The sequence below is a fragment of the Dendropsophus ebraccatus genome, chromosome 1 (genome assembly GCF_027789765.1).
Source record: "Dendropsophus ebraccatus isolate aDenEbr1 chromosome 1, aDenEbr1.pat, whole genome shotgun sequence".
Classification (NCBI taxonomy): domain Eukaryota; kingdom Metazoa; phylum Chordata; class Amphibia; order Anura; family Hylidae; genus Dendropsophus; species Dendropsophus ebraccatus.
Window position 1 is genome coordinate 33,566,761 of NC_091454.1, and position 26,698 is coordinate 33,593,458.

Below are 26,698 nucleotides of genomic sequence, written 5' to 3' on the forward strand. Positions count from 1 at the left end.
TGTGGGCACATACATGCAGCACTCTCTGTCCGGGGAGAGAGGGGTAACAGCTATAAGGAGATTACCTCCACAGACCTGTCCCCTGATGCAAGCCCCAGCCTGAAGTGGATCTGCTATGATTTGGAAGGTGAGGCAGACTTCCTGGGTCAGAGTACAGTGCTATAGACCCCGCTAGGCAGACCATGCCCCTCCACTACTCGCCCTCCCACCCAGCACAGGGAGCTCTTAAACCAAAGCAATACTCTTAAACCAAGTCACAATTTTGAAAAACTGTGAGCTCTTAAACCAAAATGCTCTTAAACCAAGTTACTCTTAAACCAAGGTACCACTGTGTATATATATATATATATATATATATATATATATATGCACAATGCAAAATAGCAAGATAAAAACTTTTTTTTATATCTGGAAGAGCATCGTAACACAATAGACTAGAAGGATATATTAGGGTAATAATATAACAAATAGTAATTCCAAGGTGAATAAAATTTTTAACCTAGTACATATGTTGGAGAGATTAAACATTAGAACAGATAATGGGGGAGATCTGATTGGCTGCTAGGGGCAACTGAGCCAGTTTAACTTTACACCATGTTTAATAAATCTCCCCCAATGTGTTTAGGTGCCCAAAAGGAAGCAAATAAACTTGGAAGATTATGGATACCTCAATAGTAATGAGTGAGTAAGGAAGCCCATTTAGGTCAATAGGAGACTAGATTATTTAACAAGGTCTGGTTCACCTGAAACACAATGGACGTAGAATTGGATCAGCAGAGGAAGAACGTATGGATGTATCTAAAAGTGACCATTCACCTTCAATAACTGAGAATGAGTGGCGGGCCAAACAACAGTATGTCCGTCAGTTTTTGAAGGTGTATGGTCACCTCAAAACTCCCTAGTTGCTGCATTACTTACTATGATGCCAACAGGAGTTTATTAAACACCTGGTATATATGCTGTTAGCATACCAGAACACATAAGTTGGCTGTTTAGATCTTCGTATAGTCTCTGTATACCAGTACCAGTATATTTGTATAGTTAATGTCAGATGAAATTTTTCTTATTTTTTTTTTGTGTCACACAAGGAGATTAATAGTCCTGAAAAGGATTTGTGGGTTTTCATGGGCTACTGGCCTGCCCGCTTCCTAACATTGTCCCTCTTCTAGCATCTCTCCCTGCCTGATAGATGACATCTGAGTGGAGCATCAGGTGATCCAGGACTCTATAGACCAAGTTCACCTGATTTGGCCGTCCAATCCCTGCTATGCCAGTAGCCAATTTTGCTACAGCATACCAGGATGTGCCAGGCCTGCCCCCATGTTTAATGGCTAATTAAAGGCATCATACATGCGGGGAGGAGACTCGCTTTTTGACCTGAGGCCCATGCTTGATAGAACATACCTGCTCAACACTAATATGCTTTCAAGAATAACAAAGGTAACAAGACACCCCAGCACATGGGATGAAAATTTGGACAAGTTTCCCATCATCACTACAGAACCAACAATAAGGACAAATCCAATCCAAAATTGCTTTATTGAATGACTGTAAAATTATGACAGGATGCTATGTTAAAACACATCCAGTCCAGAGGAGGTCAGAAAGTAATTAAATCATAATATCTGGTGTATAGATGTGTGATAGCTCCCCTCCTAATACCTGCTAATACCTAATACTTTTACAAGAATAACAAAGGTAACAAGAAAAGTTTGGGCTCCTTACCCATCAGGCAGTGATGGTTAAGATTAATTGTAAGCTGAAGCCCAGTGCTAAAAATGATCTTAATTATATAGGATTAAAAATTACAGCATTTTAACAAGAGGTATGATGGTACATGTGGTGGAGACCTCTGAAGCAACGTGTCAGGCAGATATTTTAGTTTTATAGGCATGATCGTTGGAATATGACTGCCTCATTTACCTTCATGAATGTGAATGGAGAGGATCTGACTAAGAAGTATTGCAGTACATCAGTGCATCTGAGCACAAGCTGCCATAGACATGCCATCATCCACATTGCATTCGTAAATATGGTGGACTAGGGCTACTAAATTTGGATATTAGTAGCCAGTAAACCTTATCATCAGAAAATGATGAGAAATGGATTGTGTTTTTCATCAATAAAAGTGCTCCAATAATCCTCAAAACACCATTTTTGTATATACGACTTTTTCTGTTAAAATTTGTTAAAATATACTGTACACTTATGTCCACCGTTACCTTGCTTTTAGTTAAGTATCTGAGTTTCTCTTCTCACTTCAATATGTCATTCTATTAAAACACTTAAAAGGTTCATTGCCATAACAATAACTGGGTCTCCACACATAGACACAATAGTTATTAGTGAGAGTGCCATAAACACATGTTCTTGTAAAAAAAAACAAAAAAAACAACAAAACTGTAGTCTCCCATACCTTATCAATATATTTCGGAATTAAGAAACAACAAATCTTATATAGTGCAGATTGTGCACCTTCTCTTTATCAATCTTTTCCACTCCTTGGTAAAACTATATGGATATGTGCCTTTTTTCAACTGTACTATAAAACTATAAAAACATGGTGCCTAGCCGGAAAACAATAACGTTTAAAGATAAAATTTTTTATGAAGAATTAAGAAATTGACACATACAAGTTGGAAATTTTTTTTATACTTTTTATCCATTTTTTGTACCTTCTTATACTTAATTTCATACTGTTATCTTAACAACTGGAACATTAGAATATTAGAAAAGACTAGTTTTCTTAGAATTCTGGTAAGCAAATTGTGACAAAGATCCTATTCACTTTCTGGAAAAGGGGTGAAACTTTCTCAAGTGCTCAGTACCATCTAAGTCAAATCTTGCATATCACATTAAAATGGTTTACACAATGTCCCTTATATACTAAAGGCCACTGTTTGTTAATCCAATCTTTAGCTGAGCTGTGGGCAATATTCATTTTTAATTGATTAAGAGGAGACAACAATGGACATTCAAGGCTGTCAGTGCACTGCATAGTTAAATAAGCTACAACTTATGCTAGTTCTCTGGTAAAAGTAAATCTTGTCCAATATCTGTAAAATTGTGCAATTATCATATAAAGGTAAACATCAACTTTGGAAAATAATAGGGCATAATCCATTGAATCCCTGACCATGAATACATGTAACAGATGAAATTTATACTTGGGTTACAAAGAATGCAAAACTGATATAGATAGATATTGAAATAATAATATAGAAGTTATCCATCTATCCATTTGCTTCCTCTTTATCCATCCCCTTCTTTGGTTTCTCTTGATGGACATGTGTCTTTTTCTCAACATAAGGCTTTATGCACACGGAGCAAAAGTGGCATAATGACACTCTATGGAAGGCTAGCACGCCGCATCTCTCAGCGTCTCTTTGCGCTAAAGAATAAACATGTTCATTCTTCAGCATCGAGACATGCAGGGTGCGAGCCTCCCATAGAGTGTCATTAGGACACGGAGGCTGGCGGCATTCCCGGGCAGACAATTGCGCCGTGGAATTCCGTCACTTTTTCTCCGTGTGCACGGAGCCTTAGGCTATGTTTACACAACAACAAAAAAAAAGAGAAAAGGTGTCTGCCTTTCTAATTAAAGGGATGAAAGTTACCGCCACGATTTAATTGAATTCAATGCAATGCATTGAAGTCTATGGAATGATGGAGATCTAATGCACACAGTGTATAAAATCAGGGACGTTGGGTGTCAAAATAATGATAATGTCAATTATTTTCAGCTAAGGCACACATATCTGTATATGGGTAAATTACAAAAAATTAGAAGAATACATAGTATTTAGTTAAATACACCCCCTCCCCCAGAAATGCTGCAAATAAAACAAACATACTAGGATCACCAGTCATACTAGGATCACAAGCAAGTCTTAACGGGCAAAAGTACCATAAAACAGTAAATTATTATTTAGAAAATATGTATCAAAGTATAAACTAAATTTTATAAATAAAGATGAGATTCTGAAAGTTAAAACGTTGATATTTTAAAGATCATAATACATTAAAACTAAAGGCCTAAAATCTCACCTGGTCGGGGATTGGAGAAGCTTCTGTGATAGATTCAGATCCTTGTTCTGCATTATCAGCATCAAGCAGGTTTTCCACAGGAACATTTCCATTGGGATTCATGTAAGTAAAGTCGCCCTCAGCAGAATCTAACGCCACACAGACATTGTATGAATACGGAAAAGGTAATGATGCATCACTATACATGGAGAATGTCCTGGGATCAATTGGAGGATACAGATTTGTGGTGAGAGAAGAGAAGGCTGCTGAGGGTTTGGGCTGCTTACACTTTGATATAATGACCACCATCACAGTTATTATAAAAAACAAGGAAATAAATCCCAGAGCAACCACTAAGTATAACTGTAAGTTGTTCTGAGTTTCTGCTTCTTTTGGTTGGTTGTTGAGTTTAGGAACAACCTGTTGGAAGTCATCTGCAATAATCAGACTTAAGGTGGTTGTAGCTGAGAGAGAGGGGTTCCCATTGTCCATCACCATCACCACTACCTTGCAATTCACCATATCCTTTTCCTGGAAGCCCCGCAATGTTCTGATCTCACCTGTGTGCTCACTTATCACAAAATGATTTGGGTCTGACACTTGTAAAAAGTGGTAAGAAAGCCAAGAATTGTGTCCAGAATCTGCATCCACCGCTACCACCTTAGTGATTAAGGAACCGGGCTCAGAGGCGAAAGGCACCATCTCAAACACAGCCGACCCACCGATATCTGGTGATGGGTACAAGATCTTTGGTGCATTATCATTCTGATCTACTATATGGATAATAAGTGTAGCGTTACTGCTCAGAGACGGGGATCCATTGTCTGTAGCTGTAATTTCTATTATAAACTCCTTGTTCTGTTCATAGTCAAATGATCTTTGTGCATAGAAAACTCCAGTCTCTATATTGATGGAGAGATAAGAAGACATGGATACAGTTTCTGTAATGGTGCTGGAAATTGAGTAAATTATTTTAGCATTGTCTCCAGTATCAGAATCTGTGGCTTGCATACTGAATATATAAGCTCCTGGTAAATTGTTCTCTGGCACATAAGCCACATAAGTAGATTTGGCAAATATTGGTGGGTTATCATTGACATCTGAAATATCTAGTCTAATGCTTCTTATAGTTGAAAGAGGTGGGGATCCTCTGTCTATAGCAATAATAGTTACATTATAAGAAGATGTTTTCTCTCTATCTATAAAAGTTTTTAAAACAAGTTTATAGTAATTTTCTAATGATAATAAATTAAAGGGAACATTTTCAAGAATTTGACAGTCTACATCTGCATTGTCTCCAGAATCTTGATCATGAACTTCAATCAGAGCGATCATTGTCCCAGGTGCAGAATCCTCAGGAATAGGAGAAGATAATGAAGTAATAGATATCTCTGGAGCATTGTCATTCTCATCTATGACTTCTATCAGCACCTTACAATGAGCCACAAGGCCTCCTCCGTCTTTTGCTTGTACAGACAATTCATAATTCTTCGTTACTTCAAAATCTAAGTTTCCATTGATCTTGATTTCACCAGTATTTGGTATAATACTAAACATTTCAGTGTTATGTAAAGTCCCAGGTGTTTTGATAAAAGAATATGTGATCTGTGCATTGACCCCTTCATCACTGTCTGTAGCATCTAACCTGATCACTGTGAAATTAACTGGGATGTTTTCCTTTAAGGAGACTTTATACATATCTTGAGTAAATCTAGGAGCATTGTCATTGGCATCTGTAACAATTATCTTTAATAATGTTGTACCGGAACTGATAGGATTTCCTCCATCCAATGCTGTTAGTGTTATTTTATGAATGTCTTGAGTCTCTCGATCTAATGGTTTCTCTAGAACAAGCTCTGGAAATACACTGCCATCTGCTCTAACATCCTCTGTGAGTGTAAAATACTGATTCTCACTGAGCCTGTATTCCTGCACTGAATTACTACCAATGTCTAGATCCTCTGCACTTTGTAAAGCAAATCTTGCCCCTGTTGATGTCAATTCCAGTATTTCTAAAGTCATTTCATCATGATAGAACTGTGGAGAATTATCATTTATATCCTGAATGTCCACTTTGATTTTAAAAATGTTTAATGGATTTTCAACCACAGCATCAAAGGTTAGGAAACATGAAGCTTCTGCCCCACACAATGTCTCTCTATCTATCCTGTCCTTAATATATAGATTTCCATTATCTACATTTACATTGAAATATCTCTCTGAAGCTCTGGATACAATCCTCAGTTTTCTAGATGAGAGCTGATTAATATCTAATCCAAGGTCATCTGCAATATTTGCTATAACAGAGTCTTTCCTCATTTCTTCTACAATGGAATAATGAATCTGACCAGAGACTGAATGACACAGCCAGGAAAATAAGATAGAAATGGTTACTTGCCATCTGAGTCCTTTGCAGCTCCATAGAGAAGCTTTCATCTTGTCCATCCTCAAGGATTTATTTCCAGTAGAATATCCAGTAAGGTTTTATCATTCAAAGCAATTGTTAAATAAAATAATTTTCATAGTATCTCTAATTTTCTTTTTTTAAAATTGTTTCCTATCTCTGTTATCATTAGAATCCAGAAAATGGCTGTGTCTCTGTGTCTGCAGATCAGCAATGTTTAAAGCAGAGGAAAATACCAGTGGATTTTCAGTGCTGCATTTCTCTTCTTACTGGTTAAACAGCGGCGCTCAGAGGTGAAAATACTGAACTACAATGTCTTCAAATGATAGTATAAATCTATTTTTTTTAACTTATATTTATGTTTTTTAAATTGATTTTATATATTGTAATTTAATGCTGATAAGTTTTTCTTTTTTTAACTAGCATAAAATGGGTGTTAAGAATACTCAATAACAGAAAAATATATTTATCACTTTCTTCCCCTTTTAATAATAAAATGTAGATAGAAAACAGGAAATGGAAGCAGAGTATGCAGGACACATATATAAAAGCACAAAGCAAGATGTTATAGTTTGTCAGGAAATGTAAAAAAATAAAAATAATAATAATATGTGCTCATCTGAAGGTGTATCACAACACTATCAAGAGAATATTTTGGGGTCATACCAATAATATAGCAAATGTCTATTGTATTGTAAATGGTTAACTGGGTAAAATGTTTGAGAACTAGAAGGCTGCAATATAAAGTAAGAATAACATAATGGGCTAAATATAACTGGAACCTAAGCGTGTACATATAAAGAATAATACATAAGAAATACATTTTACAAATATAAGAAAATAAACTGGTAAGGTAATAGATTCTTTCATACTTGCCTGTCCCTATAACAGACCTCAGAGCAATCCAGAATACAGTATGAAACATTAGGACTCTACCAGAAAGAGATGAAAGGATCTGTGGGGAATATCCAGTGGGAAGAGTAAAATGTGTCTACTTATATACATAGACTAATGCCAGGTCAAGTGCAAGAAGCAACATCTACAGGGCCATCAAAGGCACCTACAAAGGTGGGCATCTTCAAGACCAAAATTTAAAAATGATTTTATACCATGGAAGTAGAAATCCTATAGTGAATCTTACAAAAGCCAAATACAAAGCTAGTACTAATGAGCATGGCAGCTTGGGAGTGGTATGGTGATGCTACATGCTGTGGTAGGGATAGCTCTATGACAAAATTAAGAAATGTGACAAGCAAATATTTATTATTTTAGTTTTTGTAGGCAAGACCATTGGCAAATAACTGCCTCATTTATCTTCATAAATGTGACTAGAGGGGATCTGGCTGAGCAGGCATTGCACATCAGGTGGGCATGAAGCTAGTAAAGAACAGAGATGTATGTTGTGGGCAGTGGCATACTACAAAATACTCGACCAGATCAGGGCAAATGCAACTCACCACGAAATAGCTGATGTTTTATTAGACAACATTGTAGTTTTTTTGGACACATCATGAAACATTTTTTGAGGTGTAGGTAGCAGTTTTCAGAGAAACCATAGGATTAAGAACCATAGCTCTATAAATATGCATCAGAGTACAAGGTCCATGAAACGTGCCATCCTGCCCAGTGTATGGGTAAATATAGAAGACTAGGGCTACTGGATAAGCAAAGTAATAAAAACCTATCTGAAATACAGAAAATAATAAGGAATGGTTTGTGTCTCATAAATAGAAGTAAAGAATGTTGACTGCTCCAATAGTTTTCAACAAATTACAGTTTTGTTAGCTTATTCTACTACTTTGATGAATATCTAAGATTACAAATGTGACATATAATATATTTGTATGAGAGGGTTTGTTGCTTTATGAAAGAAATTTAAGTTAGTTGATTCTGTCAAAAAATAGATGTGTCCACCCTTACTTTTCCTTTAGTTTGGTTAAGAATTCCAATTTCTTATGAAAGCTTTTTGGTCCACATCTAGACACAGTGCATAGACTTAGTGAAAGAGTGTCATAAACCCATGTTCTTGTGAAAAATGGTAGTCTCATAGCATACATAACTTTCACATCATGTTTTGAAGTGAAAGCAATAGAAAATTAGGAAAAGTTACTGCTAATCTGATAGAGTTGCTGGTCTCAAAGACATACAGTAAGTGTATACATATAAGGAATAATACATAAGTTAATATTACATGTGATTGATCTTTTCAGAAATACACAAACCTAAAATAAACTTCAAAATAAATGTAACAGAACAACTCAGCACGTAGTATGAAACATTGGGACTCCACCAGACAGGAAGGAAAGATTAAAGGTAAGCTGTAAAGATAAAGAAGAGTTGGACACCTATTCTAAGGAATGCATTTTTTTAGTACTGAAACTCTTATCTTTTTGTTATCTTTTTATTATTATTATTTTATGCACCTAGTTATCTTTGTTCTTACACCACTATCTTAACAACTGGAATATTGGAAGAATATGAAGTCTGTTAGAATCAACTTGTTTTACAAGTTTTTGCCTATAAAAGCTGTGACGAAGATTCTATTAACCCTCATCTTGGCAATGGAGGTACATAGTCCAACATGCTTAGTATACACTTTTCCTGGCTCATTCTAATGAATTATCAGGGTATGAATACTCTATACTGGCATAAATTTAAGCTACAGCTGTTGCATGCTCTCTGGGTTAGTTGCAATACATCTACCCAGTGCAGGAGACTACTACTCCTCTACACAAAGCTCTGCCCAGTGAGTAAAAACTGTTGTGGCTATCATAAAGGATATCAAAGGAAAAAAACCACAGATTTTTCTCAAACCAAAGCATAAACCTTTGATAAATTCCCTCATGAGCATCTCTAACAGATAGAATGTATGTTTGGTGCCAGTCCTACAGGGAGAAAAATTTACTTAATTATATGTCACCTGATATAAAATTAAAAAAAACTGTAGTTCCGAATCGTCGTGTCTGAGACATAAAATTTGTCTGACATTTGTCTTAGACAGATCTGAGCCTTTATCTCTTCAGATTTTCCAGAAGTATATTTATGTGTAGAATATGCAAAAAAGAAAAGAAAAAATAAGATACATATCTGTATAGGCGAGGACTAAAACAAACAAATAGAATATTTAGCTAAATATTTTCCCCCAAAATGCTGCTAATAATGCAAACACACACTGGGACCACCAAGGAATCTTCAAAGACTCTTATTAGGCAAAACTACCACACACAATAAATCATTGAGCAAACAGAAATCAGGGTATGAACATAACTTCCAAAAGTTACAATGTCAAAATTTTGAAGAACATTATCAATTCTGTTTAAAGGTCTAAAATCTCACCTGGTCAGAAGCTTCCTTAATACATTCCGATGCTTGTTCTGCATTATCAGCATCCATCAGGTTTTCCACAGGAACATATCCATTGGGATTTATGTAAGTAAAATCGCCCTCAGCAGAATCTAACGCCACACAGACATTGTATGAATACGGAAAAGGTAATGACGCATCACTATACATGGAGAATGTCCTGGGATCAATTGGAGGATACAGATTTGTGGTGAGAGAAGAGAAGGCTGCTGAGGGTTTGGGCTGCTTACACTTTGATATAATGACCACCATCACAGTTATTATAAAAAACAAGGAAATAAGTGCCAGAGCAACCACTAAGTATAACTGTAAGTTGTTCTGAGTTTCTTCTTCTTTTGGTTGGTTGTTGAGTTTGGGAACAGCCTGTTGGAAGTCATCTGCAATAATCAGACTTAAGGTGGTTGTAGCTGAGAGAGAAGGGTTTCCATTGTCCTTCACCATCACCACTACCTTGTAGTTCAGCATATCCTTTTCCTGAAAGCCCCGCAATGTTCTGATCTCACCTGTGTGCTCACTTATCACAAAATGATTTGGGTCTGACACTTGTAAAAAGTGGTAAGAGAGCCAAGAATTGTGTCCAGAGTCTGCATCCACCGCCACCACCTTAGTGATTAAGGAACCGGGCTCAGAGGCGAAAGGCACCATCTCAAACACAGCCGACCCACCGATATCTGGAGATGGGTACAAGATCTTTGGTGCATTATCATTCTGATCCACTATATGAATAATAAGTGTAGCGTTACTGCTCAGAGACGGGAATCCATTGTCTGTGGCTGTGACTTCTATTATAAACTCCTTGTTCTCTTCATAGTCAAATGATCGTTGTGCATAGAAAACTCCAGTCTCTATATTGATGGAGAGATAAGATGACATGGATACAGTTTCTGTAACAGTGCTGGAAATCGAATAAATTATTTTAGCATTGTCTCCAGTATCAGGATCTGAGGCTTGTATACTGAATATTGAAGCTCCTGGTAAATTGTTCTCTGGCACATAAGCTACATATGTTAATTTGGCAAAGATTGGTGGGTTATCATTGACATCTGTTATTTCTAGTCTAAGACCCTGCATATGGGAAAGAGGAGGAGATCCACTATCAGTAGCGATAATGGTGATATTATAAGAAGGTGTTTTTTCTCTATCTAAAGTAGTCTTTAGAACAAGTCTATAGTATGTGTCTGAAGACAATAAATCAAAGGGAACATCTTCTAGAATGTAGCAGTCTATGTCTGCATTATCTCCAGAATCTTGATCATGAACTTCAATCAGAGCGATCATTGTCCCAGGTGCAGAATCCTCAGATAAATGGTAAATTAAGGATGTGACAGTTATCTCAGGAGCATTGTCATTCTCATCTATAACTTCTATCAGCACTTTACAATGAGCCACAAGGCCTCCGCCATCCTTTGCTTGTACAGACAATTCATAATTCTTTGTTTTTTCAAAATCTAAGTTCCCATTGATCTTGATTTCACCAGTATTTGGCATAATACTAAATATTCCTGTGTGATGGACATTCACAGATGTTTTAATAAAAGAATATGTGATCTGTGCATTGATCCCTTCATCACTGTCTGTAGCATTTAATATGATCACTGTTGAATTAACTGGGATGTTTTCTTTTATGACGATCTTATACATATCTTGAGTAAATACAGGGGCATTGTCATTGGCATCTGTAATAATTATCTTTAGTAATGTTGTACCAGACCTAATAGGATTTCCTCTATCAAATGCTGTTAGTATTATTTCATGAATGTCTTGAGTCTCCCGATCTAATGGTTTCTCTAGAACAAGCTCTGGAAATACACTGCCATCTGTTCTGATATTCTCATTTAGTATAAAATGCTGATTCTCACTGAGCCTGTATGCCTGCACTGAATTACTACCAATGTCTGGATCTTCTGCATTTTGTAAAGTAAATCTTGCCCCTGTTGATGTCAGTTCCAGTATTTCTAAAGTAATTTTATCATGATAGAATTGTGGAGAATTATCATTTATATCCTGAATGTCAACCTTGATCTTAAAGTTACTAAAAGGATTTTCAATCACAACATCAAATGTTAAGACACATGAAGCTTCTGCCCCACATAATGTCTCTCTGTCTATCCTGTCCTTTACACAGAGATTTCCATTATCCTTGTTTACATAGAAATATCTCTCTGAAGCTCTGGATACAATCCTCAGTTTTCTAGATGAGAGCTGCTTAATATCTAATCCAAGGTCATCTGCAATATTTGCTATAACAGAGTCTTTCCTCATTTCTTCTACAATGGAATAATGAATCTGACCAGAGACTGAATAACAAAGATAGAAATATAAGACATATTTTACTTGCCAGCTTGTTCCTTTGTAGCCCTTTGTAGGTTCCATCTTATCCCTCCTGTATGATTATTTCCAATATAATATCCAGTAAAATGTAGTCCTCCAGTGCAAATGTTTAAAAAGAAATCTTTAATTCTCTTGTTAAATTGTATCCTATTCCTTATCTCTGTGTCCAGGAAAATCCAGAAAATGGCTGTGGTTCTTTTTGCAGATCAGCAATGGATGTGACAGAGGAAAATACCAGTGAATTTCCAGTTCTGCATTTTTCTCCTTACTGGTTAAACAGCGGCGCTCAGAGGTAAAAATATAGTATTGCAATCTCCATTAATTGGTGTGTGAAATATAAATTTCAAATGGTAAAATTCTTTATATTAAAGCTGTTGCATTTTTAAAAATATAAGCACCTTTCATTTCTGTTTATTATCACTGAAGTGATATTATATTATAAATGCAGTTTTATTAAAGTATAAATCAAAGTCTTTTAAAACACTAACTAAAAGAACAAGAACCGAGACAGTGGATACTAAAAAACCCATAAAGCATTAAACTATCTGCCCTAAAAATTGAAAATATTTTCTTCCGATCCAAAATAGTGATAAGATGTGAATAGTAAAAAAATAATTCTAAACATTTACATATATGTTTCTCATATTATAGTCTAAAAAATTAGATGATACCTTTCAAAACTGTAATTTGTTACTTGTGTGAAAAGGTTGTCTATTCTAAAGATGCACAGTAATCATGGTAAAGAAGGCTTGTCCTTATTGGAGATCTTTAACATCTTTTTCTCCAGCTAGACAAGAGTGCTTCTTGTTGTTTTTAAGGATTTTTTACACTAATAAACTTTTACCAGTAAGCTGTTGTTGTTGTTGTTTTTTTTTTACAGACTTTTTATATACCTAGACAAGGTAATCACTTTTCCCAACCCAGTACATGAGCTTGTAAATTAGGATATTATAGCCTTAGAATACTCATTATGGCTATGTTCACACATAGCATTTCTGTCAGTTTTTTTTCCAACCAAAACCAGGAGTGATAATTCTAATAGGAGGCGCCAAAAAACAAGATCTTCTAGAAGAGAGTTACTTTTCATATCCTTTTCTCTTTGTTCTCCTCATGGAGAAACATTACTCCTTTAGACCCATTACAAAGACTTATATTTAGCGAGCCATCACCCTCCTCTGTAGTACAAAAAAAACCCAACAACAACTCAGAACTCAGCTGTCTATAGTACAGATAGGTTAATTTCACTTTTGGAAGAGTTTCAAGCTTGGCTTTCATAAACCTTGTTTGTGTTTTAGGGCCCTTAAATGTCAGACATTGACTTGTATGGATGTTTTGTCCAGTAAGTGACATCAGAGACCACACTCTTATTCTATAAATGGACATTAAAAGTAGCAATAATTCAATAAGCAATAGACTTGAAACAAGCACTGCATTAATTAATAAGTGTCCAGTACTGCTCTGTAATTTCCTCCATGCTACTGCTGCTTCTAAGTTTGTGCTTGGAAGACATATGGGAGTACACTGCATGTTTGCTGTATATGGGAGAGATCACAGAGGTTAGGCTCCACCCACTTAGAGTAAACTGAACATTCAATTTCAAGACTGCACAGGGGAAGCCTTAAGAAACATTACATTTTCAATTAGAATAATGACCTGAAATAGCTTTAATCCTCATTTACTATATGCTTACACATAATACCAAGTGTCTATAGTTTCCAAAATTTTAATCTGGTGCGTTGATGAATTTTATTAATTACATTGACCTATTCTCTATCAATAAAAACATGTAGTGGTAGTGAATAGTATGATTAGTCACCATAATATTTTATTATTTCCTCATAAAATCTGTTCTTGAAATTTGAATCCTTATACCACCAATACATTGAAATCATAGTTACATAAGTACACATAATAAACAGAACCAAGTATGGGCCCAATGGTAGAATTTAAAAAATATATATTTTATAGAAATTCATACAGTGGGCAGAGAGGTACAAAGTCTTACCTGGTCAGGCTGTGAAGAAGCTTCTTTAATAGATTCAGATCCTTGTTCTGCATTATCAGCATCCATTAGGTTTTCCACAGGAACATTTCCATTGGGATTCATGTAAGTAAAGTCGCCCTCAGCAGAATCTAACGCTACACAGACATTGTAAGAATAAGGGAAAGGTAATGATCCATCACTATACATGGAGAATGTCCTGGGATCAATTGGAGGATACAGATTTGTGGTGAGAGAAGAGAAGGCTGCTGAGGGTTTGGGCTGCTTACACTTTGATATAATGACCACCATCACAGTTATTATAAAAAGCAAGGAGATAAGTCCCAGAGCAACAACTAAGTATAACTGTAAGTTATTTTGAGTTTCTTCTTCTTTTGGTTGGTTGTTGAGTTTAGGAACAACCTGTTGGAAGTCATCTGCAATAATCAGACTTAAGGATGTTGTAGCTGATAGAAAAGGATTTCCATTGTCCTTCACCATCACCACCATCTTGCAATTCAATATATCCTTTTCCTGAAAGCCCCGCAATGTTCTGATCTCACCTGTGTGCTCACTTATCACAAAATGATTTGGGTCTGACACTTGTAAAAAGTGGTAAGAAAGCCAAGAATTGTGTCCAGAATCTGCATCCACCGCCACCACCTTAGTGATTAAGGAACCGGGCTCAGAGGCGAAAGGCACCATCTCAAACACAGCCGACCCACCGATATCTGGTGATGGGTACAAGATCTTTGGGGCATTATCATTCTGATCCACTATATGAATAATAAGTGTAGCGTTACTGCTCAGACACGGGAATCCATTGTCTGTAGCTGTAATTTCTATTATAAACTCCTTGTTCTGTTCATAGTCAAATGATCGTTGTGCATAGAAAACTCCAGTCTCTATATTGATGGAGAGATAAGATGACATTGACAGATTTTCTGTAATGGTGCTGGAAATTGAGTAAATTATTTTAGCATTGTCTCCAGTATCAGGATCTGAGGCTTGTATACTGAATATTGAAGCTCCTGGTAAATTGTTCTCTGGCACATAAGCCATATAAGAAGACTTGGAAAACAATGGTGGATTGTCATTGATATCTGAAATGTCTAATCTAAGACCCTGTGTACTGGAAAGAGGGAGTGATCCTTTATCTGCAGCAATAATGGTGATATTATAAGAAGGCGTTTTCTCTCTATCTATAGCTGTTTTTAAAACAAGTCTATAGTAAGTGTCTGAAGATAATAAACTAAAGGGAACATCTTCTAGAATGTAACAGTCTACATCTGCATTATCTCCAGAATCTTGATCATGAACTTCAATCAGAGCGATCATTGTCCCAGGTGCAGAATCCTCAGGAATAGGAGTAGATAATGAAGTGATAGATATATCAGGAGCATTGTCATTCTCATCTATGACTTCTATTAATACTTTACAATGAGTGACAAGGCCTCCACCATCCTTCGCCTCAACAGACAGTTCATAATTCTGTGTCAGTTCAAAATCCATATTACCAATTATCTTTATTTCACCAGTATTTGGTTTAATTCTAAATATTCCCGGATGAGGGATGTTTAAGGTATATGTGATCTGTGCATTGACTCCTTCATCACTGTCTGTAGCATTTAATATGATCACCGTAGAATTGACTGGAATGTTTTCCTTTAAGGAGACTTTATACATATCTTGAGTAAATATAGGTGCATTGTCATTGGCATCTGTTACAAATATCTTTAGTAATGTTGTACCAGACCTAACAGGATTTCCTCCATCCATTGATGTTAGTATTAATGCATGAATGTCTTGGGTCTCTCGATCTAAAGGTTTCTCTAAAACAAGTTCAGGAAATTTACTCCCATCTGTTCTGATGTTCTCAATAAGTGTAAAATACTGATTCTCACTGAGCCTGTATGTCTGCACTGAATTACTACCAATATCTGGATCTTCTGCACTTCTCAAGGCAAATTTAGTTCCTATCACTGTGAGTTCAATTACATCTAAAATAGTTTTATCATGAGAAAATTGTGGGGAATTATCATTTACATCTTGAATTTCAACTTTAAATTTAAAATTATTAAAAGGATTCTCAATCACAGCATCAAAGCTCAGATAACAGGAGGCTGATCTTCCACACAATGTCTCCCTGTCTATTCTGTCCTTAACATACAAATTTCCATTATCCTTGTTCACATAGAAATATTTTTTTGATGCTCTGGATACAATCCTCAGTTTTCTAGATGAGAGCTGCTTAATATCTAATCCAAGGTCATCTGCAATATTTGCTATAACAGAGTCTTTCCTCATTTCTTCTACAATGGAATAATGAATCTGACCAGAGACTGAATGACACAGCCAGGAAAATAAGATAGAAATGGTTACTTGCCATCTGAGTCCTGTGCAGCCCTTTATAGGATGTTCCATTTTACCTATGTTCATGTATTATTCCCCATAAAATATCCAGTTCAGCTTTGTCATCCAATATAACTGTTAAATAAAATAAATGTTCTGAATCCAGAAAATGGCTGTGCTTCTTTCTGTAGATCAGCAATCTTTGTGGCAGAGGAAAATACCAGTGGATAATCCAGTGCTGCATTTCTCTCCTTACTGGTCAAACAGCGGCGCTCAGAGGTGAAAATACAGAATTGCAATCTCCTTAATTTTATTTTTATGAAAAGTTTACAAAACTACATTTTCCCTACCATTTATATGTTTTTTTTGTTTGTTGTTTTTTTGCTATATATATATATATATATATATATATATATATATTTATATATATATATATATTTTTTTTTCTTCAGTAAACTTCATTGTCATATTTCATAACAATAAATGATAAACACATTTAATTCCAGAAAAGCTGTTAAATCCAGAAAAGCTTGTATAAACAGTAATAGAGGTAAAGACACAAGACAAATGCTATCAAAATTATACTATAAATATTGAGCATCCCCCCACCTCCCTTATAAAAAAAAAAAAAACACAGGCCCCAGGGGTCAATATTCAGCTTTGTGCCCCAAATCCCCCCTTTCAAACCTAAAGGTTAAGCATAGGTTCACATGATGTGGCTAAGACGTGGTTAGGTGCCCGACATAGGTAAAAGTACAGCAAAATTATGGTAAATGACGGAAGAAATATTTTACAACAGCATAACTTCATTTGCTTTAGTCTTCTATCTACCATTTATTGAATTAAAAGTTAGGGGAAGATTTATCAAATTGTTGTAAAGTAGAATTGTCTCACTTGCTCCTAGCAACCAATCAGATTCCACTTTTTTCATTCCTTACAGATTCTTTAAAAAATTAAAAGTGGAATCTGATTGGTTGCTAGGGGCAACTAAGACAATTCTACTTTACACCAGTTTGATAAATCTCCCCCTTAGTATCTTGCTTGATGGTTTGTCAGGATAAGGTGATGCCTGTGGGCCTTCTTGTTAGTTCTCCAGAGTAAGACTGGCTTCGCTGTGTTTAACAGTGTTGTTTACCATAACTGCCAGAATAGGTCATGGTGTATGAGGTAAATGGCTAAAAAAATATTAACCTATTATAGACCAAATGCTTGCCATTGATTTTGATGGAATCCATTGGAATTTTCTGGATGAAATAGCACAAACGTGTGTCACTAAGTGGCATTCATCATAGGTTCATATCAGGGGTTTGCATTAGGAAGTCCACCACTTTATACATGTGACTGGCATTACTAAAGTATGGAAGTACCCTCAGATAGAGGTGTGAAGTAACCATAAGTTAATTCATTGCACAATATTGAAATAAACACATAACTCCCCTCCAGAAGGCTGCATGGGGATATACCAGCGACAAGCTTCACAGATATCACTAGCCGTCTGTTCAGTACAGAAAATCCTGCCCAAAATTATCTCATAGCAGCACATAGTGGCTTAAGGACCTTTGAAGAGTTTACAGTCATGTGACCTAAAACATGTAAAGGACTGTGGCTGGTCACATGACTATGACCATATCCAAGGTTTTGAAGCCACCGTCAAGTAACTGAAATGTGATTAAGCCTCTTCAATTGTTCACTGCTTGAGAAACCTCCTGACACACAGAGCAGCATCAATATCTTTTACTTTACATGACAGAGACATTTAGTGGGTCAGGAGGCCGCTCAGCAATCAGGTATTGGATTAGTAATGCTGCTGTCATTCTCTACCATGACTCTATTACTGTTGCAGTAAGCTGGTCCAGTCCATCTCTATCATGTACTTTACACAGTCTGTATAGGTAGTGTATATGGTCCAGGTCATGGTTATTCCTATGCATAACTTACACAATAAGGCTAGGTTCACACAACGTCAAAAAAGGCCATTTTTATATTAAAAATAATGACCGTTTTTGCCACGATTTAACTGACCACAATGGCAATGCATTGAAGTCAATGGGAGGACGAACGTCCAATGCACACAATGCATTGAAAAACTGCCTTTTTTTACCGCGGTGTGAACCTAGCCTAACACAGTTTAAATGCCTCCTTAGGTTTTAGGACTCTTGTTTCTCTTTTTTGCATATATGTGGACATCTCTGCTTAAAAAAGAGCATTTCCCTACGTTTCTTTTTAATGCATGGGTGGGACTGTGCAAATTAAACTTTTAGCTTTATATACGTGATGGATGAAGATGTACCAGAGCAAATAGATTTACCAGTCATAAGAACAAGACTCTAGAATTTTCACGTCATTATTGACAATTAGCTATAAAAGAACAAGAAGCCCATATATTGCTCCTATACAAGAGCCCTATACTGCTCATACCCAATACTCCACACTTTTTCAGGATCAGTGGGGGGGAATGGTTTGTGGAATCTCTCTCGACTGATTCATACCTATGACATCAGTAACTGAAATGTCTGAAAAGACTTCCGCACAAATTTATCGAAGCCTTAAAGGGAAAAAAATATGTAATCCCTATAGGTCACAAAGCACTGTAAATGAAGGAAAGTTTTTTTTTACCTTCATCCTGGGCACAGTTTTCACAATATTTAGAGTTTAATTCATATGCAAATATGTCAAAATTGTTCACTGGGGGCATGGACCCTCCCCCGTCTGCCCCAGCCAGCCCACTCTGCTGATATTAATTAGAAGGGACAGGCTGGGCTAAAGTGAATCAGTGGCTTGGGGGAATGATGCACTGTGGATTATAGGGAGCTAAAAACAGATTACATAGTTTCCCTTTAATACATAGAGACAAAACTATGTCAAACTAATAAAAAAAAAAAAAAAAAAAACAACTTGACATCCTGCATGTCTGGGAGGTGACATATAGCATATATAGGTTAAACAAGTACTGATCTATTGATACATATTATGTGCATGGATATTTGAATTACTCCAAAATCAGCTCCAAAAGGGATTGTCTTCTGATGCACCATCCCATAACTGTGTCAGAGCATGGGCCCAACAGAGGACTTTTGGCTACTCTGTAAACTAATTTAGTTAAATCTACATTACCAGATATAAATATATGGCCATAGATCATTATATGTCCAAAAAGAATACATCTGAAAATGTGACTACAACTGTCTGAAGACACACTTTTAAAAAAGACCTTATATACTTTAAATACTTACATTACCAAACCTCATATAACAATTATACAGTCTAAAATCTCACCTGGTCGGGGATTGGAGAAGCTTCTGTAATACATTCAGATCCTTGTTCTGCATTATCAGCATCCATCAGGTTTTCCACAGGAACATTTCCATTGGGATTCATGTAAGTAAAGTCGCCCTCAGCAGAATCTAACGCCACACAGACATTGTATGAATACGGAAAAGGTAATGATGCATCACTATACATGGAGAATGTCCTGGGATCAATTGGTGGATACAGATTTGTGGTGAGAGAAGAGAAGGCTGCTGAGGGTTTGGGCTGCTTACACTTTGATATAATGACCACCATCACAGTTATTATAAAAAGCAAGGAAATAAGTGCCAGAGCGACCACTAAGTATAACTGTAAGTTGTTCTGAGTTTCTTCTTCTTTTGGTTGGTTCTTGAGTTTAGGAACAACCTGTTGAAAGTCATCTGCAATAATTAGACTTAAGGTGGTTGTAGCTGAGAGAGAAGGGTTCCCATTGTCCTTCACCATCACAAAAATCTTATAATTCGACATGTCTTTTTCCTGAAAACTGTGCAATGTTCTGATCTCACCTGTGTGCTCACTTATGACAAAATGATTTGGGTCTGAAACTTGTAAAAAGTGGTAAGAAAGCCAAGAATTGTGTCCAGAATCTGCATCCACCGCCACCACCTTAGTGATTAAGGAACCGGGCTCAGAGGCAAAAGGCACCATCTCAAACACAGCCGACCCACCGATATCTGAAGATGGGTACAAGATCTTTGGTGCATTATCATTCTGATCCACTATATGGATAATAAGTGTAGCGTTACTGCTCAGAGATGGGGATCCATTGTCTGTAGCTGTAATTTCTATTGTAAACTCCTTGTTTTGTTCATAGTCAAATGATCGTTGTGCATAGAAAACCCCAGTCTCTATATTGATGGAGAGATAAGATGACATTGATAGATTTTCTGTAATGGTGCTGGAAATTGAGTAAATTATTTTAGCATTGTCTCCAGTATCAGGATCTGAGGCGTGTATACTGAATATTGATGCTCCTGGTAAATTGTTCTCTGGCACATACACTACATAAGTAGATTTGTCAAACATTGGTGGGTTATCATTGATATCTGATATTTCCAATGTAATAATTCTTTTACTAGACAGTGGAGTAGATCCCCTATCAGTAGCTATGATGGTAATGTTATACATTGAAAGCTTTTCTCTATCTAATGTAGTTCCTGACACAATTCTGTAGTATTTATCAGATGACAGCAATAAATTAAATGGGACATCTTCTATAATGTGACAGTCAATGTCTCCATTTTCTCCTGAATCCTGATCATGGACTTCAATTAGCGCTATCATTGTTCCAGGTTCAGAATCCTCTGGAATAGGGGTAGATAGAGAGGTAATTGATATATCTGGGGCATTGTCATTTTCATCCTTCACTTCTACCAATATTTTGGCATGGCCAACAAGACCTCCTCCATCCTTTGCTTGTACAGAGAGTTCATAAGTTTTGGTTTCCTCAAAATCCAAAAATCTTTCAGTTTTTATTTCACCCTTTATTGGGTGAATACTAAAAAATCCTGTATGATGGATATTTCCTGATTTTTTACTGAATGAATAAGTGATCTGTGCATTGACTCCTTCATCTATGTCAGTCGCATTTACTATAAGGACTGTGGAGTTAACTGGAATGGTTTCTTTAAGAGAGACTTTATATAATTGATCGCTAAATATTGGAGCATTATCATTGCCATCAGTAACAATGACTTTAATCTTAGAAGTTCCAGATCTTAGAGGATTTCCTCCATCTATAGCTGTAAGAAATAATTCATGAATACTTTGCATCTCTCGATCTAAAGGTTTCTCTAGAACCAGTTCAGGTGATTTACTTTCATCTGGATTAATACTTTCACCAAGGCTGAAAAATGGGTTGTCACTGAGCTTGTAAGTCTGCACTGAATTACTGCCAATATCTGGATCTTCTGCATTCTGTAACACAAACCTTGCTCCTGGCAATGTAAATTCGATAATCTCTAAAATAAATTTGTCATGAAAAAAATATGGAGAGTTGTCATTTATATCCTGAATTTCCACTTTCACCTTGAAAATATTAAAAGGTGCCTCAATTACAGCATCAAATGTTAAGTAACAGGAAGCTTCTGTCCCACACAATGTCTCTCTGTCTATCCTGTCCTTTATATATAGATTTCCAGTTTCTAGACTGACATAGAAATATCTCTCTGAAGCTCTGGATACAATCCTCAGTTTTCTAGAGGAAAGCTGCTTAATATCTAATCCAAGGTCATCTGCAATATTTGCTATAACAGAGTCTTTCCTCATTTCTTCTACAATGGAATAATGAATCTGACCAGAGACTGAATGACACAGCCAGGAAAATAAGATAGAAATGGTTACTTGCCATCTGAGTCCTTTGTGTTCTTGTTGATCCATTGCAGTCAGTCTTAGCTCTTTGGAAAATACTTTTAATCCAGTAGTAAAATGTATGGAAATAGAGTAAAAAAATATCTTGAAATATATAAAGACAGAATCTAAAAATGGCTGTACCTTCTCTTGCTGATGTGCAGTGTTTTTAGGAATAATAAAAAGAATGGTTTCCATTCTGTTCCTTATTGGTTAAACAGCGGCGCTCGGAGGTGAAACTAAGGAACTGCGGTTACTAAATACAGTAAATATTTTAGGCTTTTAGTAAAGATTTTATATCAATGTTTTAATATAAATTAGTATAGTATAGATAATTTTTTCTTGATTTAGCATTGTACTTTGTCATTACAGTATTTTCACTATAATCTCAGAAGAATCTACAGCAGAATTTGTACTACTGTGTAAATATTTTTCATTGCTGATCATGATTATTATAATTATATCTTAACAATTGTTATGTTTATATTATATATACATTTTTCTACAGTTATAAAATCTTCTTGTAATATATTATCTGTTATGGTATGTAATGTTATTTACAGTACATTAAAATCTAGCTTTATTTGGATTGTCATTTTCAGAAGTCAGAATGTAACATTGACAAAAATTTAACCTGTATTGCTAGTATTGTGTAATGTGGGACAATACACAGTTGACAAAAATCACAATCTTTTGTACTCACTCAATTTATTTGACTTAAACAGTAAACAATAATAAACTTACACATACACAAATTATACATAATAAAAACAAATAGAAAATATGGGACCATGAAAATATTGTTGGTTATTATTCATTGTAGAGCATAATATTTAAACTCCTGTCAGATTGTAACTTGTTTTCCTGCTCAGCAAAGAAAGTATAGAAACTACTGTGCTTGCTTAGGGCTAGAGATGATCGAACAGCGGAAAATCTTAACTTCTATAGAACTCGAACCTTGTCAAACCTTCTGCATTTGATTCTCGATTTTTTTTTTCCGGTCGATGGGGAAGGAGGAGACAGCCCGGGTACTGCCTGGAATTCCAGGATTCAGCCTAGGTAATAGTTTTCCAGGCGGCACCCGGGCTGTCTCCTCCTTCCCCACAGATTGGGAAGGCATTGAGAATCAAATGCGGAAGGTTCGCCAAGGTTCGAGTTCTATAGAACCTAAGGTTTTCCGCTGTTCAATCATCTCTACTTAGGGCACCCCGATGCTATTGCGTAAGTGGCCAAAATTCAAAGAATAACAATTTAGAGGTTTCAAGAAATAACATTGATGAAGCTCTTTGTAATTAACTACAAAATCATCTACAGGTCTTTTTCCTTAGAGGCCACATAGGCGAGTGTAGTGTTATAGGTGGTTCAAAACATGTTTAAATAGAAACCATAGCATGTTGTCTGATCTATTGTCTTCCACAACTGACTTATCTTGCTTTCATAATATACTGGTCTCTAATACTAATATACTCTGGGTAATCTACATATGCAAAGACGAGAGTACAGTAAAAAAGATTTTGAATTAGTTCTAGTCCATTACTAGAGTCTAAAGCTTGAATATTGAGGTCTTGAGTAAATTGTTCACTTTTATGTACGTTTCATGAGATATTGTGAACTGCCATTATCATCCGATATTTCCAGGCTGTGAAGGTCTTGCACTAGAATAGCACTAGAGACACCTTGTCATTGAGAAGGTAATTCCGGGCAGCCCCTCCCATTGATTCCCCCCCCCCCCCCGTGCTCAATGTCTTTGCATGTAATAGCAAAGACAGTGAGCAGGGGGCGAGGAGCAAGCATGCTCTGACATAAAAGTGCGGCGCTAGTCCCAGGATCCTGAGCTTAAGTCAAGGTTAAGGAGCAGAATCTCCAGAGATAGAAGTAGATTTTGTTATAGATAGCTCAGGAGCATTGACCGTTTGGTTGGTTTTCTGATTTAAAAAATTGGGACATTTCTTATTTAGTCTAAAGTGTGTTGTTGTTTTTTTTTTACTCAGCCAAATAGGACTAATTCAACAAACTTTTCATAAATTTGTGAATAAAATATTCTCAAAAACAAATTTAGGCCTGCACGAGTCTGTACGACTTTTTAAAGAGTTGCAAATGAAAATGTTGGCGCAAAAGTCCGGATTATGTGATTTTTTTTGGCTGAATACTGAAAACAGGCATATCTAAAAAAAAACAGTCGCATCTAAAAAATATTGGCCCGTTAAATATTGGTTCATAAATACAATTTAGACCAAAAATGGGTGATAAATCCAACTATTCACCTAAAAAGGCGCAAAGCTTCTGATAAATGTCCCCCAATGACTTTTCTCTATCAAGCTTGGCTTGTCTGCACAGACAAGTTAATAATTCGTAATTATTTCACCATGAGGGAGGTTTATTAAGGTTTCACTCTGGCGTACGCCAAGGAGAAGGTGAAGGCGTAGATTCTTGCCATTTCTCTGACGTATGCGAGCCATAACCCTCACTTACCTGAAGGGAAGGTGAGAGAGGCGGTAATGCCTCCTCCCGCGCCTAATTTATCAAGGTTTACACCTGGAAACAGGCAAAAAAACTACTCCTGTTCCATAGCAGGTGTACATTTTCCATAGCAGGTCTACACCGGCTTTACTAAGAGGTGTATGTTGCTTGATCTAATGGCTTTTCTAATGCAAGTGATTTTTTCATCCAAGGAATGAACGTTCTGATAAGGGTTGGATGCCTTTAGTTATTTGCTACTAATGGTTGGCTCCCCTGCAGTGTGTAAGGCACAGTTTCATGCTTTTGATATCAGTTCAATTATTTGCATTGTAGCTATTTCATGAGCAATATTTGGAGTATAGTCATTTATAACCTGCAAATATTTCCAACCATTAACCCCTTGCCTCCGCAGCCTGTTTTGGCCTTAATGACCAGGGCCTATTTTGCAAATCTGGCCTGTGTCTCTTTATGTAGTTATAATTCTGCGATGCTTTTAACTATCGCGGTTATTCTGAGACTGTTTTTTCGTGACATATTCCTCTTTATGTTTGTGGTAAACGTTGATTGATACACTCAGCAGTTTTTTGTGAAAAACACAACATTTGTGCAAAAAATTTGAAAAATGTATGTTTCTTTATCTTCAAAACTCTCTTTTCCTAAGAAAGATAGGCATGCCACATGAACTAATTATTAATGCAACATCTACAACATGTCTACTTTATGGTGATGTCATTTGGTGAACGTCCTTTTTCTTGTTAGGATGTTAGAGTGCTTCGAAATTTTGCAGTGATTTTTCAAATTTTCAGGAAAATGTCAAATTCTGATTTCATTAGGGATCAGTCCAGTTCTGAAGTGGATTTGTGGGGCCTGTATGTTAGTTACCCCAATAAATCTCTCCACTGTAAAAATTGCACCCCTCAAAGTATTCAAAGTGACATTTCATAAGTTTTTTAACCCTTTCGATTTTTCACAGAAATGTAAGCAAGTTGGAGGGGAAATTTAACATTTTCATTTTTTTGGCAGATATTCCATTTTAATCCATTTTTTTCCTCTAACCCAGCAAATACTAACTGAGAAATACCATTCTCTATTTATTCTCCTTATTCCAGTGTTTCTAGAAATCCCCCATATGTGTCTGCAGTGCGTCACCAGACTCAACCACAGGCCTCAGACATGACAGAGACCTGGTGAATTTTGGGGCCTTTTTTAATTTCAGGTTTTTTTTATACCCATTATACCATGTCACGGAGGCCTTGGGGTGCCATAATCTTTGTGTAAGACAAGTTGACGTTTCCATCGATACCATTCGGGGGGGACATGTGACACCCTGATAATTTTTTAATAAGTTTTTATGAGGTGGTATGATTAAAAATCTACATTGAGTAGCAGTTTTTCATCATTTTTTTGTACGTCGTTCACTATACGTCACATATGACATATTATCGTTATTCGTCAGGTCGGTACAATTACAGTGATATCCATGTTATATAGCTTTTGTTATAGTTTATGGCATTTATACTATAAAAACTGTTTATGTCTTGCATATTGTAAGACTGGTAATATTTTAATTTTTTAACCAATGGAGTTATGTGAGGGCCTTTTTTTGCGGCATAAGCTAACATATTTAGTGCTACACCTTTTGGGTACATGTGACTTTTTTATAGGTTTTTCCTTTATTTTTTAGGGGGCGGAATTAACAAAAAGTTGTCATTTTTGTTAGTTTTTTAATTATTTTTTTAATGGCAATAAACGGGTGGAATAATTAATAAAACGGTTTAATAGACGGGGTCATTACGGACGCGGCGATACCAAATATGTGTATCTCATTTATAAGGGATCATTTATAAAGAGGGATGAGGAATGTGTATATTTATTTAATTTATATATATATATATATATATATATTTATTTTAATTATTTATTTATTTATGATGTATTTATTTCATTTCTTTATTGTAATTAATTATTTCTTTATTTATGTATGTATGTATGTATGTATGTATGTGTTTAGTGTTTTTTTTTTACTTTCACTTTTTCACATCTATAATGCATTACAGCACATGATCAGTGCTGTAATGCATTATATATTGAATGATCTGTCAGTGTTACACTGACAGATCATT

General features: G+C 36.0%; 3 protein-coding genes across 3 annotated transcripts; all 3 read right to left on the bottom strand.

Annotated features, from left to right (window-relative positions):
* Positions 1–4,035: 4,035 nt before the first annotated feature.
* Positions 4,036–6,471, bottom strand: LOC138781888 (protocadherin gamma-B1-like). The gene has a single exon (XM_069956793.1). The coding sequence runs from the start codon at positions 6,469–6,471 to the stop codon at positions 4,036–4,038; it is 2,436 nt and encodes an 811-aa protein (XP_069812894.1).
* A 978-nt stretch (positions 6,472–7,449) lies between these two features.
* LOC138781904 (protocadherin gamma-B1-like) lies at positions 7,450–12,166 on the bottom strand. The gene is made up of 2 exons (XM_069956794.1): positions 9,767–12,166; positions 7,450–7,506 (listed from the first exon to the last, which is right to left on the bottom strand). The coding sequence occupies exons 1-2, from the start codon at positions 12,164–12,166 to the stop codon at positions 7,450–7,452; spliced, it is 2,457 nt and encodes an 818-aa protein (XP_069812895.1).
* A 1,258-nt stretch (positions 12,167–13,424) lies between these two features.
* Positions 13,425–22,145, bottom strand: LOC138781920 (uncharacterized). Its single transcript, XM_069956796.1, has 4 exons — positions 19,734–22,145; positions 19,074–19,080; positions 14,130–16,447; positions 13,425–13,493 (listed from the first exon to the last, which is right to left on the bottom strand). Exons 1-4 carry the CDS (start codon positions 22,143–22,145, stop codon positions 13,425–13,427), a joined length of 4,806 nt encoding a protein of 1,601 aa, XP_069812897.1.
* Positions 22,146–26,698: the final 4,553 nt, after the last annotated feature.